The sequence below is a fragment of the Melanerpes formicivorus genome, unplaced genomic scaffold (genome assembly GCF_026170545.1).
Source record: "Melanerpes formicivorus ecotype bairdi unplaced genomic scaffold, bMelFor1.0.p_v2 SCAF_59, whole genome shotgun sequence".
Lineage (NCBI taxonomy): Eukaryota > Metazoa > Chordata > Aves > Piciformes > Picidae > Melanerpes > Melanerpes formicivorus.
This window is the reverse complement of record NW_027142411.1, coordinates 4190986-4203882: the sequence shown is the minus strand read 5'-3', so window position 1 is coordinate 4203882 and position 12897 is coordinate 4190986. Positions and strand designations below refer to the sequence as shown.

The 12897-nt window shown below is 59.1% G+C and overlaps 1 protein-coding gene across 1 annotated transcript; it reads right to left on the bottom strand.

Moving 5' to 3' along the window:
- Positions 1-10059: 10059 nt before the first annotated feature.
- Positions 10060-12783, bottom strand: CEBPA (CCAAT enhancer binding protein alpha). The gene has a single exon (XM_068161684.1). The coding sequence runs from the start codon at positions 12555-12557 to the stop codon at positions 11580-11582; it is 978 nt and encodes a 325-aa protein (XP_068017785.1). The 5' UTR covers positions 12558-12783; the 3' UTR covers positions 10060-11579.
- Between the last annotated feature and the right edge of the window lie 114 nt (positions 12784-12897).

Here is a 12897-nt window from a genome sequence, read left to right as displayed (position 1 = left end):
TTCTCTTGGATCTGCCCAGCAATGACCACAGAGGATTGCTGGTCTGCTGGTGGGCACTTCTGGCAGCTCCTGGGGTTGCATTTCAGTGGCTCTGCCCTTTCTTCTCCAGCAGCTCCCAGGGGACAGGGATGATTTCGTGCTCTCTATCTGCTGTTAATTGGTACTGGAGCTTTTCTTTGGAAGCAGCTTCATAAATGACCAAAACAAAACACAATCCCAAACCCCAAAGCTCAGCCCCCAGAGAAAGCTGAGGAGTGCTGCAGACCTCACAAAGGCCTGAGTGCTCCTTCAGCTGACAGGCAGCCAAAAGAAGCCGAAGCCTGCCTGCCTCGCAGGGGTGCTCTGCCGCAGAGTGGTGGTTACTGCTCACCAACACTGCTTCCTTGGATTTCTGTTTTCCTCTCCAGTCCCATGATGTGGTGAGGCTGTTGATGCTGTATCAGCATTTGTGGCATAAAAAAAATAATGGTGATAATAGAGCAAGGCTTTGGATTCCACAGCTGGGTGCTTAAAGACACGCATGACCCAGCACAGCCCCAGTGCCCCGCTGCCCTCCTCAGCCCATCCTGCAGTGCCCGATGCAGAACGCAGCGCAGAGGGCTGGCAAGCAGCTCGCTCAGAGCAGGCTGGCTGTGTTCACAGGCAGGGCATGGGAGAGCCCCACACACCCTGCAGCCAAGCTCCCCTGCAGCTGAGCAGGGAAGCTCACTGGGTACTGCGATGCACCTGACAGATGAAGAAACCTTTCCATTTGCCCAGGCTTAGTTCCCCACATTTCTCTCTCGCACTCCCAGGGGATCCTGCAGGGAAAACACAGGAACAGGGTCAGGAAAGGAACAGCATCTCCCAGGTACGGGAATGACTCATCCTGCCCTGTGGTGAGAGCCATGCCAGCACCTGGTGGGGATTTCAGAGCAGCTCTCTTGCTGCAGACCGTGTGAAACATCACCGACTGGCTGCTGGTGGGATAAACAAAAACAGGGAAGCGACAGAAACCAAACAACAGCTCAAGAACAATCAACAAGCCCAGGAACACCTTCCCCAGAGATGTCCCCTACTGCCTATACCCCACACCCACCCCACACACTGCAAGCTCCTCACAGGTAGCAGAAGATCCCCAGCAGGCTTTCTGGCCCCGCAGCAGCTCTGTGGCAGAGAGCCACGGCTGCGGGCCGGGGGTGGGGATGCTGTCAGCATAGCGGGAAAGAGACTCTGCTGAAACTCCAAACTGTGCAGAAAGAGCTGAGTCACTCTGCCACAGTTAAGGTAGCCTGGGCTTGTTCCCCTCTCCTGCACCTCTGGATGGTGCCTGGCACACCCCCAGGGACACCAGTGCACCTCTGAACGAGAGCTGCCCTGGAAGCAGGGCTGGCTTTGCTCACGGGGTGCACCTTGGCCCCCCCGCACTGACCCAGCCAGCGCCGACCCAACGGGAGGCTGGGGGCCCCTGGGGGCACGCAGAGGGGCAGGGGGGCTGGCAGTGGCCCTGCCCATCAGCCCTGCTCTGCAGGATTGTCCACCTGCCATCTGCTCACGCTGCTGCAGGCCAGCCCCGTTTGCCTGACCCCCTGCAGCTGAATGCACGAGGATGGTGAAGCTCGAAAAGCCAGCACGGTGCGGTGAGGGGAGCGAGGGGGGCAGCACACAGGAGGAAGACCTCCTCACTTTGCCTTCCTTTTGTTTTCTTTTGGGTCTTTTTACGTCTCCTGACGCCCCAGTCAGCGTTGCTGCTTTGGCTGGGCAGAGGGAGCTGCCCCGAGCCGCTTGCTAGCACACAGAACGAGTGAACTGCAAAGGTGCAGAAGCCCTAAGGGCCAGCAGCTGACAGCCTCCTCCGCTGCAGTCAGAGCAGAGCTCAGCTCAGAGGATGTGCAGCACAGCCTGCACGGGTTCAGCACCCAAAGTGTCATTGGGCTTGAAGCTCTTTTGCTCCTTTGACCTGCATTTCAACCAGAATGTGAGAAAACTTGTACTGGTGTGCCTGGATCAGAGGTCTGCAGGCAGGTACCCAGCAGCCTACCCTGCAGGGCGTGCAGGGACAGTTCCCCAAGGAGCTGCACTGTGCACACAGCCTCGGCACTGGGGCTCACAGCTGCCCCTCCAGCATGGCAGTGACAGAGGTCCCTGTTGCAGCGGCGGCTCTGTGGTGACCACACACTGACAAATCTCTCCTAAAAGCCTCTGTCCCAGCCTTGTGTCACCTGCTCAGCTGAGAGCTGCTGGCTAGGCTAACTTGCACAGCCCAGACCTGAACTGGGCCCTCACCCTGCTGTCCCAGCACACTGGAGCTAGGGGTGGAACACTTCTGGTGGAGGAAAGGCAGGGAAGGCTTCCCCTCTGTTCAGAGTTCTCTAAACTTTGCTCCTTGTTCTCATATTTCACCACCCCCAGCAGTGCTCCAGCGAGAGCGCTTTGCTTGTCATGGGAAATGACTCTGGCTGGGGCACAGCAGCTTTCCTGAATACACAGACTGTGCCCTGGAGCATCAAAGCTACCCAAATGAAGTGGCCACAGCACACCCCCGCCCCGCCTGCCACCACCAGGCACACACACACATGCCCAGGCTCTGGCTGGGTACCACTTCAAGAGCTAGGCCCAAGAGCAGATGCCAGGCAGCTTGCTCTTTGCCCCCTCTCCTCTTTTTGGCTTTCACTGTTTCGCTCCCAGTGCAGTTTGCCCCCACGGGAATGCTGCCACTGGCAGAACCAAACTCTGTATCTCACTCCCAGGCCCTCTCTGCAGCCTTTGCTCTTTCTCTCAGCATCACATTTTCTCCCAAACACATCCTTCCTCATCTCCAACAGCCTTCCCTGTGCTACTGCTCACTGGTGGCCGTGCACAGCTGACCTGTGCTGATGAGGGGAAGCTGCTGCCTGTGCTTGCCCCACACAGCGACACAGATGGCATCTCCAGACCCACCTTAGAGCCTTGCTGTGCTCATCTGCTCAGCCCTGGCTCCTCAGTCAGTGCCTGCTGCAGCACAGAGGAGCAGAGCTAGGGCAGCAGCTGAGCTTCTGTCATGGCCAGCTGCATGAGCTGCAAAGCAGCAGCATTAACAGGCAGACTCCATCTCTCTCCACCAGCAGCACACTCAGGAAAGAAAGGGCAGACACAACTCCGAGTCCTTGCAGAAAGCTCCCTCCCAGCCAAGCAGCAATGCCCAGGGGAGCACAGCAGAAGGCACCTGCAATCCCTGTGGCACATGGAGCAAGCATCTTGCACAGCAGTGTCAGCCCTCCAGAGCCACTGCTTGGCTGTGAGCATGAAACACAAACACCAACACAAACTGCCCTGCAGATCCCTGAAATCTCCTCCTGGCAGGGGAAGAGCAAATGTCACCTGATGAACACATGAAGGCTCTCTCTCATGACCTCCTGAAAGGACAGTCCAGGTGAGAGACAGAGAGCTTTTGGCCATCCTGTCTCAGCCACGCCAGCAGCAGCCAAGACACTGCAAGAGGCCGTGCTCTGCAGAGCTGGGCACTGGACTGTTTCTGGCAAGTGTCCTGTCCCATGGGGCATGGCCAGAGATGTTATGGGCTAGTGGGGCACCAGAGATGCACCACCACCCCCTCCAGAAGTTTCTAGAAGACCCTAGAAGGCATGCCTGGGGCCAGGGCTATAAAAGAGGACTGGAGCAGCCCCAGCTGTGCACCACCACTGGAGCAAGCCAGAAGCTTGTGGGGACCACTGGACCCAGGAGCAGTGACACTCAGCTTCTCCCTTTCTCTCTCCTGCCTTTCCCTTTCCCATTTCCTCTCTTCTTCTCACTGCACAGATAAATGTTAGGCTTTTATTTACACCACTGCTAGATGCTAAGCTTTTATTTGGAGTATCTGCCACACCTGTGTGCTAAGCCAAACGCTGAGTAAAGCACTCCTCAGCCCTTTGGGAGCCACCCCCGTGGTTCCCACCTGGGGGTCTTCAGGGTGAGAGGAGGGGTGATGGAATTTTAATGTCCCTCCTGAGTCACTGTGGTGACTCCTGTGTACTGGGATAGGCTACCCAAAAGATCTCCTCTCCCTAGCCCAGCACCGGGGACAGGACACCAGGTCACTGGGGAGTATCTCCAGCTACTGACCAAAAGCCACAGCAGTCCTGGTAAAAGACATCTGCCACTGATTCTAATCATCCCTCCAGCAGCCACAGGGACATTGCTGGTGGTTAACCCCCCAGATTCCCTACCTCACTCGGTGATCAAATCACAGACCAATTGGCATGAGCTAAATGAGAGCTGCTGATGACAGCCCTCACTCGGGTACCACCACGGGCTGCAGCCTGCCTCAGCAGAGGCCACCTCGGCATTGGCTTTATCAGCTCACAGCTCTTGATGTGATATTTGCAAATGTGATTGCTCACAAGGCAAACACCAAGCAGCACACCTACAGCTTTATTTATTTACATTACCTACATCTTCACTTCAAATCACAGCTTGGTGCTTTCATGTGGCAATCACACACTGACCTTGGGGGGCAGAAGCTGCCAACAGAGCTGTGATCGTATACAGCCCTCGCTCGGCGAGCCAGGCGACACAGGGCTGATCTCAAACCTGCAGTCCAGGGAATCCAGTCCTCAACAGCAGCCCCCTCGACTCCAGAGACAACTGAAAGCAGCAACAAGAAGATAGGTCAAGAAACCTTTGGTGTGGCAGCTCTGGCAGTCCCACTCTGTGCTGTTTCACGTGAGTGAAGACGGGAGGGGTGCTGAGGGAAGCAAGCAGCACTGGCACACAGCCCTCCACGTTTTATGTTACTTTATGAGAAGTCTAAATGCTAATTTGCACAATTATGAACCAACAACAGACACTCATTTCAGCCTGACTCTGTCATCAGGGGTTTCACTGAACTGGCATGTCAATAAAAACGTGAAAATGGGGTTTGCAAAGTCAGGGAGCACACAGCCCCAGCCCCCAGCTGCTCTGCTTCCACCAAAGCAAAGAGCTCCTGCCTGGGGTCGGCAGAACCAAGACAAAGATGACTGAAGCTTGTGTGCAGGGCTCCCATCTGGGACACTTGGTGACCAACAGCAGGCTCACCATCCCACCCTCACCTCCCAGCTGCTCTGGGGTACTTAGTGGTGCTGGTTTGCATCCTCTCCCTGAGGGGCTTCAGTACAAATCACCTGGTGGGGCCAATTCCCAGCAGCATCTCAAGGTTTATTTGAGGCAGGTGTGCAGCCAGATGCAATTAGAAGCTGTGCAGGGAACACCCAGGGTGAGAAAACTGAGGTGTAGAAGCTCCTTGGTATTGGAGAATGCTCTGAGGCATTCTGAGGCATGTATTGGGCCACAGCTTTCCCTGATTCCAAGGGGACTCTGCTGGAGAAAGCAGTTTGGGTCCCTGAGTGAGGTTAGCTCCTAAATGTGATTATTTCAAATGGAAATACTCAGAAATCCCCAAACCCTGCTCAGAGGAGGTGCTGCACAAACACTTGCCTCTGTCTCTGGGTCAGCTCAGAAGCATGCCTTGCTGCCTGCTGCCCAGCACCCTCACGCTGCCAACAAGTCACCATCAGAGTAATAAAGAAAGGAGCAAAACTAGGGGAGGTCTTGAATCTGTGCTGCCCAGGAGCTGTGGCTAGCACAGGAGCTGCTCTGCTGCAGAGAGCTCAGGCAGGGCAGGTGTGCAGAGCCAGCTCCCAGCACATGGGCCAAATCCTGTTCCACTGAAGTCAGTGGCAGGGCTCCAACCTGCTCAATGGGAATGGCAAGGAGCTTTCTATCTGCTTCATCCAGATGAAGATACACATCTCCTCCCTGACAGTTTTTGGGCTCCAAGCCATTGGCTGACACTTGTTTGGTTCCCTGCACCTCTGTGACTCATGGGATAATAAAATGCCTGATTTCCATTTTGCCAGACCCGTCTTTCTCCGTGGTTAACTATTCATTTCAGAGGCAAGATGCAATACTGCAGCAAAATGGGATGGTGTTAAACCAAGAAGGTTGTGTGTGAGCATTTAGAGTAAGTGAAACAAGCTCCCTTTGGTGAGGGTTTCCTTCCAGCCAGAGAGGTTTACCCAGACAGCCCTTAGCCACCAGCCCCTTGCTCCTGCAGAGGGGCAGTTTGTGGGAGTCTCTAGCACAGCAACTGGCAGGCAAGGCAGTGCACACACACTCCCCCATCAAGGGGCCTTCAGGAGGAGCCTGGTGATGGAAAGGACATTAAAAACCAGCTGATTTTTGTTAGTACAGAGACCTGTGCTGCTGAACAGACTTTCTGAGCCTTCTCTGGCTCCTTGGGATACACTTTTCACGACTATTGCCTCAGCTTTAGAATGCAGTGACCTCAGAGAGCACCAGGCCCTGCTGCATGTTCATGGGTTGTGTCTCTGCTGTGAACATGGAGCTCAGTGCAGGGGAGGAGATGCCCAGACCCAGCAAGGTACAAGTGGCAAACTCCACCTTTCAGCTAATTTCTTCTCCCAGGGGAGGGCAGTGGGCCATTTTCCCCACCCTTTGCTCACTTAGACATTTGCAACTCTCTTCACCAGTGAACTGGGTCAAACCCAACACAAGCAGCAAATTCAAACCAGTAAGTGCCAAGCACTGAGGGGCACCTGCTTTCTCTCAACAGCAAAGCAGCTTCCACCACGCCCTTCAGCGTGGCGGTTCTGGTGCAGCCCTCCAGAGGCTGTTCCTTTCCTCCAGCCTCCTGCAGCAGGTCGATGACACAAGCTGCTCAGGGGCAATTTGCCTGTCACAGTGTGAAACCCCCCAGCTTACCAAGAAACCTTGGCCTTCCTCTGACCCCTAGCCTGCTGCAGGACCTTGCTGTGCTCATGAGCAAGCCCTCAGCTCTGTACACAGTGCTGGCAGACAGCTACTCCCTTCCTCCCCAGCATGTGATTAGTGCTTGGCCCCCTCACTGCCCACCGCCACGCCTCACTCCCTGTGTCCCCACGCCTGGGACTGGTGAGGGCAGGTGGTGGAGAAGGAAGGAGCTGCACCAGACAGGCAGAGGCAGGCAGCATTGCAGCAGTGCTGGGTATGAAAGGAACAGGCTGGGTGGGAAACTTCCAAAGCCACCCCACTGTGGTGCGGACCAGAGGCACTGTGCACACACCCAGAGCACCCTGACCATGCTGGAGCTGCCTGAGCCCTCACCCAGGCCAGCACACACAGTCCTGGTGTGGATGCAGGTGTGAGGAGAGATGAGTGGGAATGCCACAGCCTGTCACACGGACCTGCTGTAGCCTCCACTGCCATGCTCTGCCACAGGGGGTGGGCTGCCATCTGCCCTCACTGCAGCTTGCTGGACCAGGCAATCCCCAGAGGTCCCTTCCAGCACCAACTGTCCTGTGAGATTTGGAGCAGCGAGAGAATGAAATCCCTACCCACCACCCAGCATTGCTCCATGTGCCTAAACCCTACAGACACAGCCAAGGCCTGGGGTCACATCTGAGAGCAGAGCACTGCAGTGCTGCTCCCTTCCATGCCCTCAGCATGCTGCTGGCAAAGCCTTTTCATCTGGGCCAGGACTTGGGACTTGTCAAAAGCTCCGCTGTGTGCTGGGCTAAGGGTTCAGGCTGAGAGGAAGAGATGATGCAGCGCTGCAGCCAGGCGAGGCTGCCACAGCAGAAGGCAGGCTGCAAAGAGCACCATGCTGTGAGAGCTCTCTTGTCTGGTGCACAGCTGGGAGCCTCGTCCAACGCTCAGCCCACAGCTTGGGTTAGGATTAGAACACTGCTGGCTTTGCACTGTGCTGGAGGCAAATGTCTCTGAACACTTCCCTGCTATCACAATATTGCAGGGTGTGCTGTGTTTATATAACTGTTGAAACACCTGTGGTAGATGGGATCTTAATTTTGAATCACAGAATCACCAAGGTTGGAAGAGACCTTAAAGATCATCCAGTCCAACCTGTCACCACAGACCTCATGACTAAACCATGGCACCAAGTGCCACATCCAATCCCCTCCTGAGCATCTCCAGGGATGGGGACTCCCTGGGCAGCACATTCCAATGGCTAACAACTCTCTCTGGGAAGAACTTTCTCCTCACTTTGAGCCTGAACTTCCCCTGGCACAGCTTGAGACTGTGTCCTCTTGTTCTGGTTGCTTGAGAGAAGAGACCAACTCCCTCCTGGCTACAACCTCCCTTCAGGTAGTTGTAGAGAGCAATGAGGTCTCCCCTGAGCCTCCTCTTCTCCAGGCTAAGCAACCCCAGCTCCCTCAGCCTCTCCTCACAGGGCTGTGCTCCAGACCCCTCCCCAGCTTTGTTGCCCTTCTCTGGACACCTTCAAGTGTCTCAATGTCCTTCTTAAACTGAGGGGCCCAGAACTGGTTGATTCTTCTGCCACTGAAGAACTGCTTCATCTACAGTTCCTTTCAACTGATGGAAAAGTCTCTGTCTGAGGCCACCAATGGTTTGCTAAAACCACACAGACACGCATGCAGAGAGCGAGCCACAGCTCCCAAGGTAACCCCAAGGAGCAGGGCTGTATTCCCATGCTCCAACCACTACATTTCAGTCCCTCCCACATGCAACCTGCAATAATCCCTGCTCAGATAACAGCGTTTCCCCACTTGACACGTCGGGCAGCATTGTTTGGGGAGGCACATCATAGCTGATGGGAGCACAGCCCTGCAGCACAGGGGAGTGAGGAAGCACAAGCCCAAGGCATTATTTTAGCCGAATGCCACTGGGGCTGAACTCTTCCCTTGGGAGTTACCAGCTCTGAATCCACCAATTCACACCTAAGTGAAAAGTAAAACCCTTAACCCTGACCCACATTCGCCATTTGCCCGTCCCCAGCACCGGGCGCTTGCAGACCGACACCATGGGCGGGCTTTGGGGGTGGCCTCCCCTTCCCTCTGCCCCGCAAAGCAGCCCGGGCCCCGCCGCGGGGAGGCAAAGCCCCTCGGAGCTATCCGCCTGCACGGCGGAGCGGGCGGCTGCCAGCCCGGGGCCGAGCGGCCGCACCTGTACCTGCTTCGGGAGCCTTGGCGAGGGCACGGCCCATGGCCCGGGCATCACTGCCAGGCACCTATGGGTCCCAGCCTGCCCGTATGGGCGCCCTGTGCGGTGCGCCGGGCACACCGCGGGGCAGGAGCGCTGCGGAGCTCGGCGCTGCCGGCTCAGCCCCCGGGCACGGCGGGCGCGGGTGCTGCGGAGCCGGGGCGGCTTTTGCTCGCACACCTGGGGCGCAGCCTTAGCTCCGGCGCAGGGAGGGCGGGCAGAGACCGGGGGCGTGCCCGCAGACCTCCTCAGCCGCCCCCGGGCACCGCGCCGCGGGCCCGGCCGGCCCCAGCGTTACTTCACCTCCGGGACGGCGCGGCCGGAGCCGCCCCCCGCATCGGGCCGCCCCTTCCCGCCCCACGGCGTGGGGCCCTATCGCCGCCGGGGCTCGCGCCACCGCCCCTCCGCGCGCACCGCCGCCCCTCCGCGCGCTGCCGCGGCCCCGGGAGCGCCCCGGGAGGCAGCGGTGGAGATGGCGGCTGCTGGCGCGGGGCGCCGGGACCCGTCCCGCACAGCCGCCGCCCCGCCGACGGCCCTGGCGCAGCCCGCGCCCTGCCCCGCGTCCCGCCGACACCGAAGAGCCCTCGGGAGGCGTCTCTGGGCACGACCTGTCCGGGGCGAAACTCCCCGGGGGCGGGGAGGAGCTCGGGTCGCGTCCCACCGGGCAGGGACGGGCCGCGGCAGCGCTGACAGCCGAGCGGGGCCTGGCCCTGCCCGCGGCCCCTTTCGCAAGGCCCCCGCTGCCCCGGGTGACAGCTTGGCCCCGCGGGAGGGCTGCGTGTCCCCAGCGCCCGGCTGCATCCCAAAGCCGGACGAGGAGAGGCGCAGGCCCCTCGCCGGCCAGCGAGCCCGCAGGCGGCAAGGCGAAGCCAAAGGTGCCTCCGAAGCACACCTGACACCACCAACACTGCGGACGTTGCCCTCCTCTAAAAGGTGGCCGGGCGCATATGTCTCTGGGGCGGAAACAAGGGAGCTGTGTTCCGCGGAGGCGCTCGGTCACCGGTCCCGGCAGGAGCAGCAGTGCCGGCGATGCGAGATGCTGGGGAAGAGAAAGGCTTTTGCTCTCCTGCTACAGAGAAAAGAACTGGCAGCAGAGGTGGAAGGTTATGGTAGAATATATGCTGTTTATTTATGAACGTAACCAGGACTTCCAACAAACTTTATATGCAGTCGTGTCCGTCCCCCCTCCCCCCCGCGAACTCAAACAACCCCTCCAAGGTGTGTGCATATACATGGTGTACACAGAGCCACACACCAGACAGACACACGGCACACACACGCCCCTGGCACCGGCCCCGCTGCCACACTCCCCTCAGCCTCACCTCTGCGGCTCCTTCTCTCCTTCACGGCTGTCTCTGCTGGATGGATTCTTGCGCAGCTACGGCATGAGGAAGAGACGCTCTGCATGGCTAGCAGCGATTGTTTATTTTGCTCTCACCCTGGGAGAAGCTCCAGGGTCCAAAGGTGCTGCAGTGCCAGGGACGAGCCTCCTCGCCCCACCGCGGGCGTTCCACAGCCCCACCCAGGCACCCCTGCCTTGGGGGTCGGTGCGCAGCGGCCAGCCCCGGGCAAGGGGAAGAAGGCAACGCACACTCACACTCACCCACCCACCCCAATAATAAAATAACGTTGCAGCACAAGGGCATAGTCTCTGTCACCAGGTAAGAAAGTCGTGATGGCAAAGGTCTGAGTAACACAATAAAGTGGAGCTAGTATACAGAGAAAGGCTTTCACATTACATGAGGCACAGCTTGGGCAGAGAGAGACGCGGAGAGGAGCCAAGGTCCTGGAATAAAGCAAACTACACGGACAGGTCCCAGTAAATACCCGCATCGATAGGTATTTATTCATTGTGCTTCGCCACCTTGTGACATACAGTACGAGACACTGATGCTCCTGCTTTCGCTGAAGGGAGCTCTCCGTGCTCCCTTGCCAGCTGCCGCTCCATCAGTCCCAGGCTGTCCATCGCTCCTGCAGCAGCAGTGGCCTCTGCCCTGCTGCCGGCCAAGGCAAGGGACAAGGGCTTGGCAAGGGCAGCCCTGGCAGCTGCCCCACACCTCAGTGCTCAGAGCGGGCGTCCGGTGCTGTGCATCCCTCTGCCTTAGTCCTCTTCTCCTCGCCGTCCTCCCCGCAGGTACACCTGCCTGCTGCACCGCAGGCTGGCTGGGGAGGCCTGGCTGGCACCTCCAGATGCCCTGTCCCAAAGCCCGCGCGTTCTGCACCCTTCTTCCTTGCGCCTTGCCAGGCTGGGGGGGGGGCAGAAAACCCCAGAGCTCCTGCAGCCAGCTTTTAAGGCACATCTGGATTGCTATGTGTGCTTTATTACTATTATTATTGTTATTTACCCTGTGTAGACATGTGGGCTTTTCAACGTCTTCCTTCCCCTCGGCTGTCCCCTTACAAAACCCACCATGTTTTCAGCTTATTCGTGTGTCATCCCTAAGGCACAGACCTTTTAATACTACAGCTGCCTGGCTTCTTGTATTGGTCGTTAACTGTTAAACAAACAAACAAAAACAAAACAAACACCACCCCCCTCTTCCTCCCCCTTCCCGGCACAATCCGGCACGTATAGGATCTATAGGTGAGTGGGGGTGGCCCCGCAGTCCCGGCGCGGCTCGGCGCTAGGCGCAGCTGCCCATGGCCTTCACCAAGGAGCTCTCGGGCAGCTGCCTGAAGATGCCCCGCAGAGTCTCCAGCTCCCGGGTGAGCTGCTCCACCCGCTTGCGCAGCCGCTCGTTGTCGGTGGTGAGCTCCAGCACCTTCTGCTGCGTCTCCACGTTGCGCTGCTTGGCCTTATCCCGGCTCTTGCGCACCGCGATGTTGTTGCGCTCCCGGCGCACCCGGTACTCGTTGCTGTTCTTATCCACTGTCTTTTTCGATTTGCTCCGGTGGTCCGCGGGCATCACCTTGAGGGCGCCGGCGGCGGGCAGGCCGCCGGGGTGGTGCGGGTGGTGCGGGTGGTGAGGGCTGGGCACGGGCGTGGGGGGCGGCGTGGGGTGCCCGGGTTGGAGGTGCATGGTGGTCTGGGCGCAGTGGGCGATCTGGTACTGCAGGTGGGACGGGTGCTGCTGCGGGGCGTGGTGGGGGTACAGGGCTGACAGGGCCGCCGCCTTCACCTCCTCCTCCTCGCGGGGCTCCTGCTTAATCACCAGCGGCCGCAGGCCGGGTGCAGCGATGCGCTCGTACAGGGGGTCGAGCTTGCCGTCCATGTAGCCGGCCACGCAGCCGAAGAGCGGCTGCTGGTGGTGCTGCTGCTGGTGCCCCGGCGTCGAGGCGGCGGCCCCGGCCCCATGCATGCTGTGGAAGTCGAAATCCCCGGCCAGGATGGCCTTGGCTTTCTCCTGCTGTTTGTTGTGCTGGAAAAGGTCGGCCAGGAACTCGTCGTTGAAGGCGGCCGGGTCGATGTAGGCGCTTATGTCGATGGAGTTCTCGTTCTCGCAGATGTCGCCGAGCTCCGCGCCGCCCGCAGCAGGTGCCGCCGCCGAGGTAGCCTCTCTGTAACTGTAGGCGCTGCCGGGCAGGGGAGTCTGGAGCTGGTGGTGCTGGCCGCTGCTCATCGGGGGCCGGGAATCGACCTCGTAGAAGTTGGCTTGCTCCATGAAGCACCTACAGTTTGCCAGGCATGGTGAAGGGCTCCTGCAATCCAGCTTTCGGACGGGGCGGCGGCGGCAGCGGCTCTACCAAGCCCGCAGCACCCCTGTCTTCTGCGACGAACGGCACCGCGCGGCACGGTGCTGCTCGGCTCGGCGCTCCCTGAGCCCGTCCCCGCCCGGCCGAGCCCCGCTCGCTGCCGCCCCGCTGCCAGTGGCTGCCGCCGCCGCGCGGCCGCTTTTATACCCGGCCGGGCCCGCGGGTCGCCCCCTAGCGCCAACCTCCTGCGGGGAGGCCCTGACCGCCGCGCCCGGGTCTTAGCGCCCTGCCGGGGCAGCGCCGCCCGCC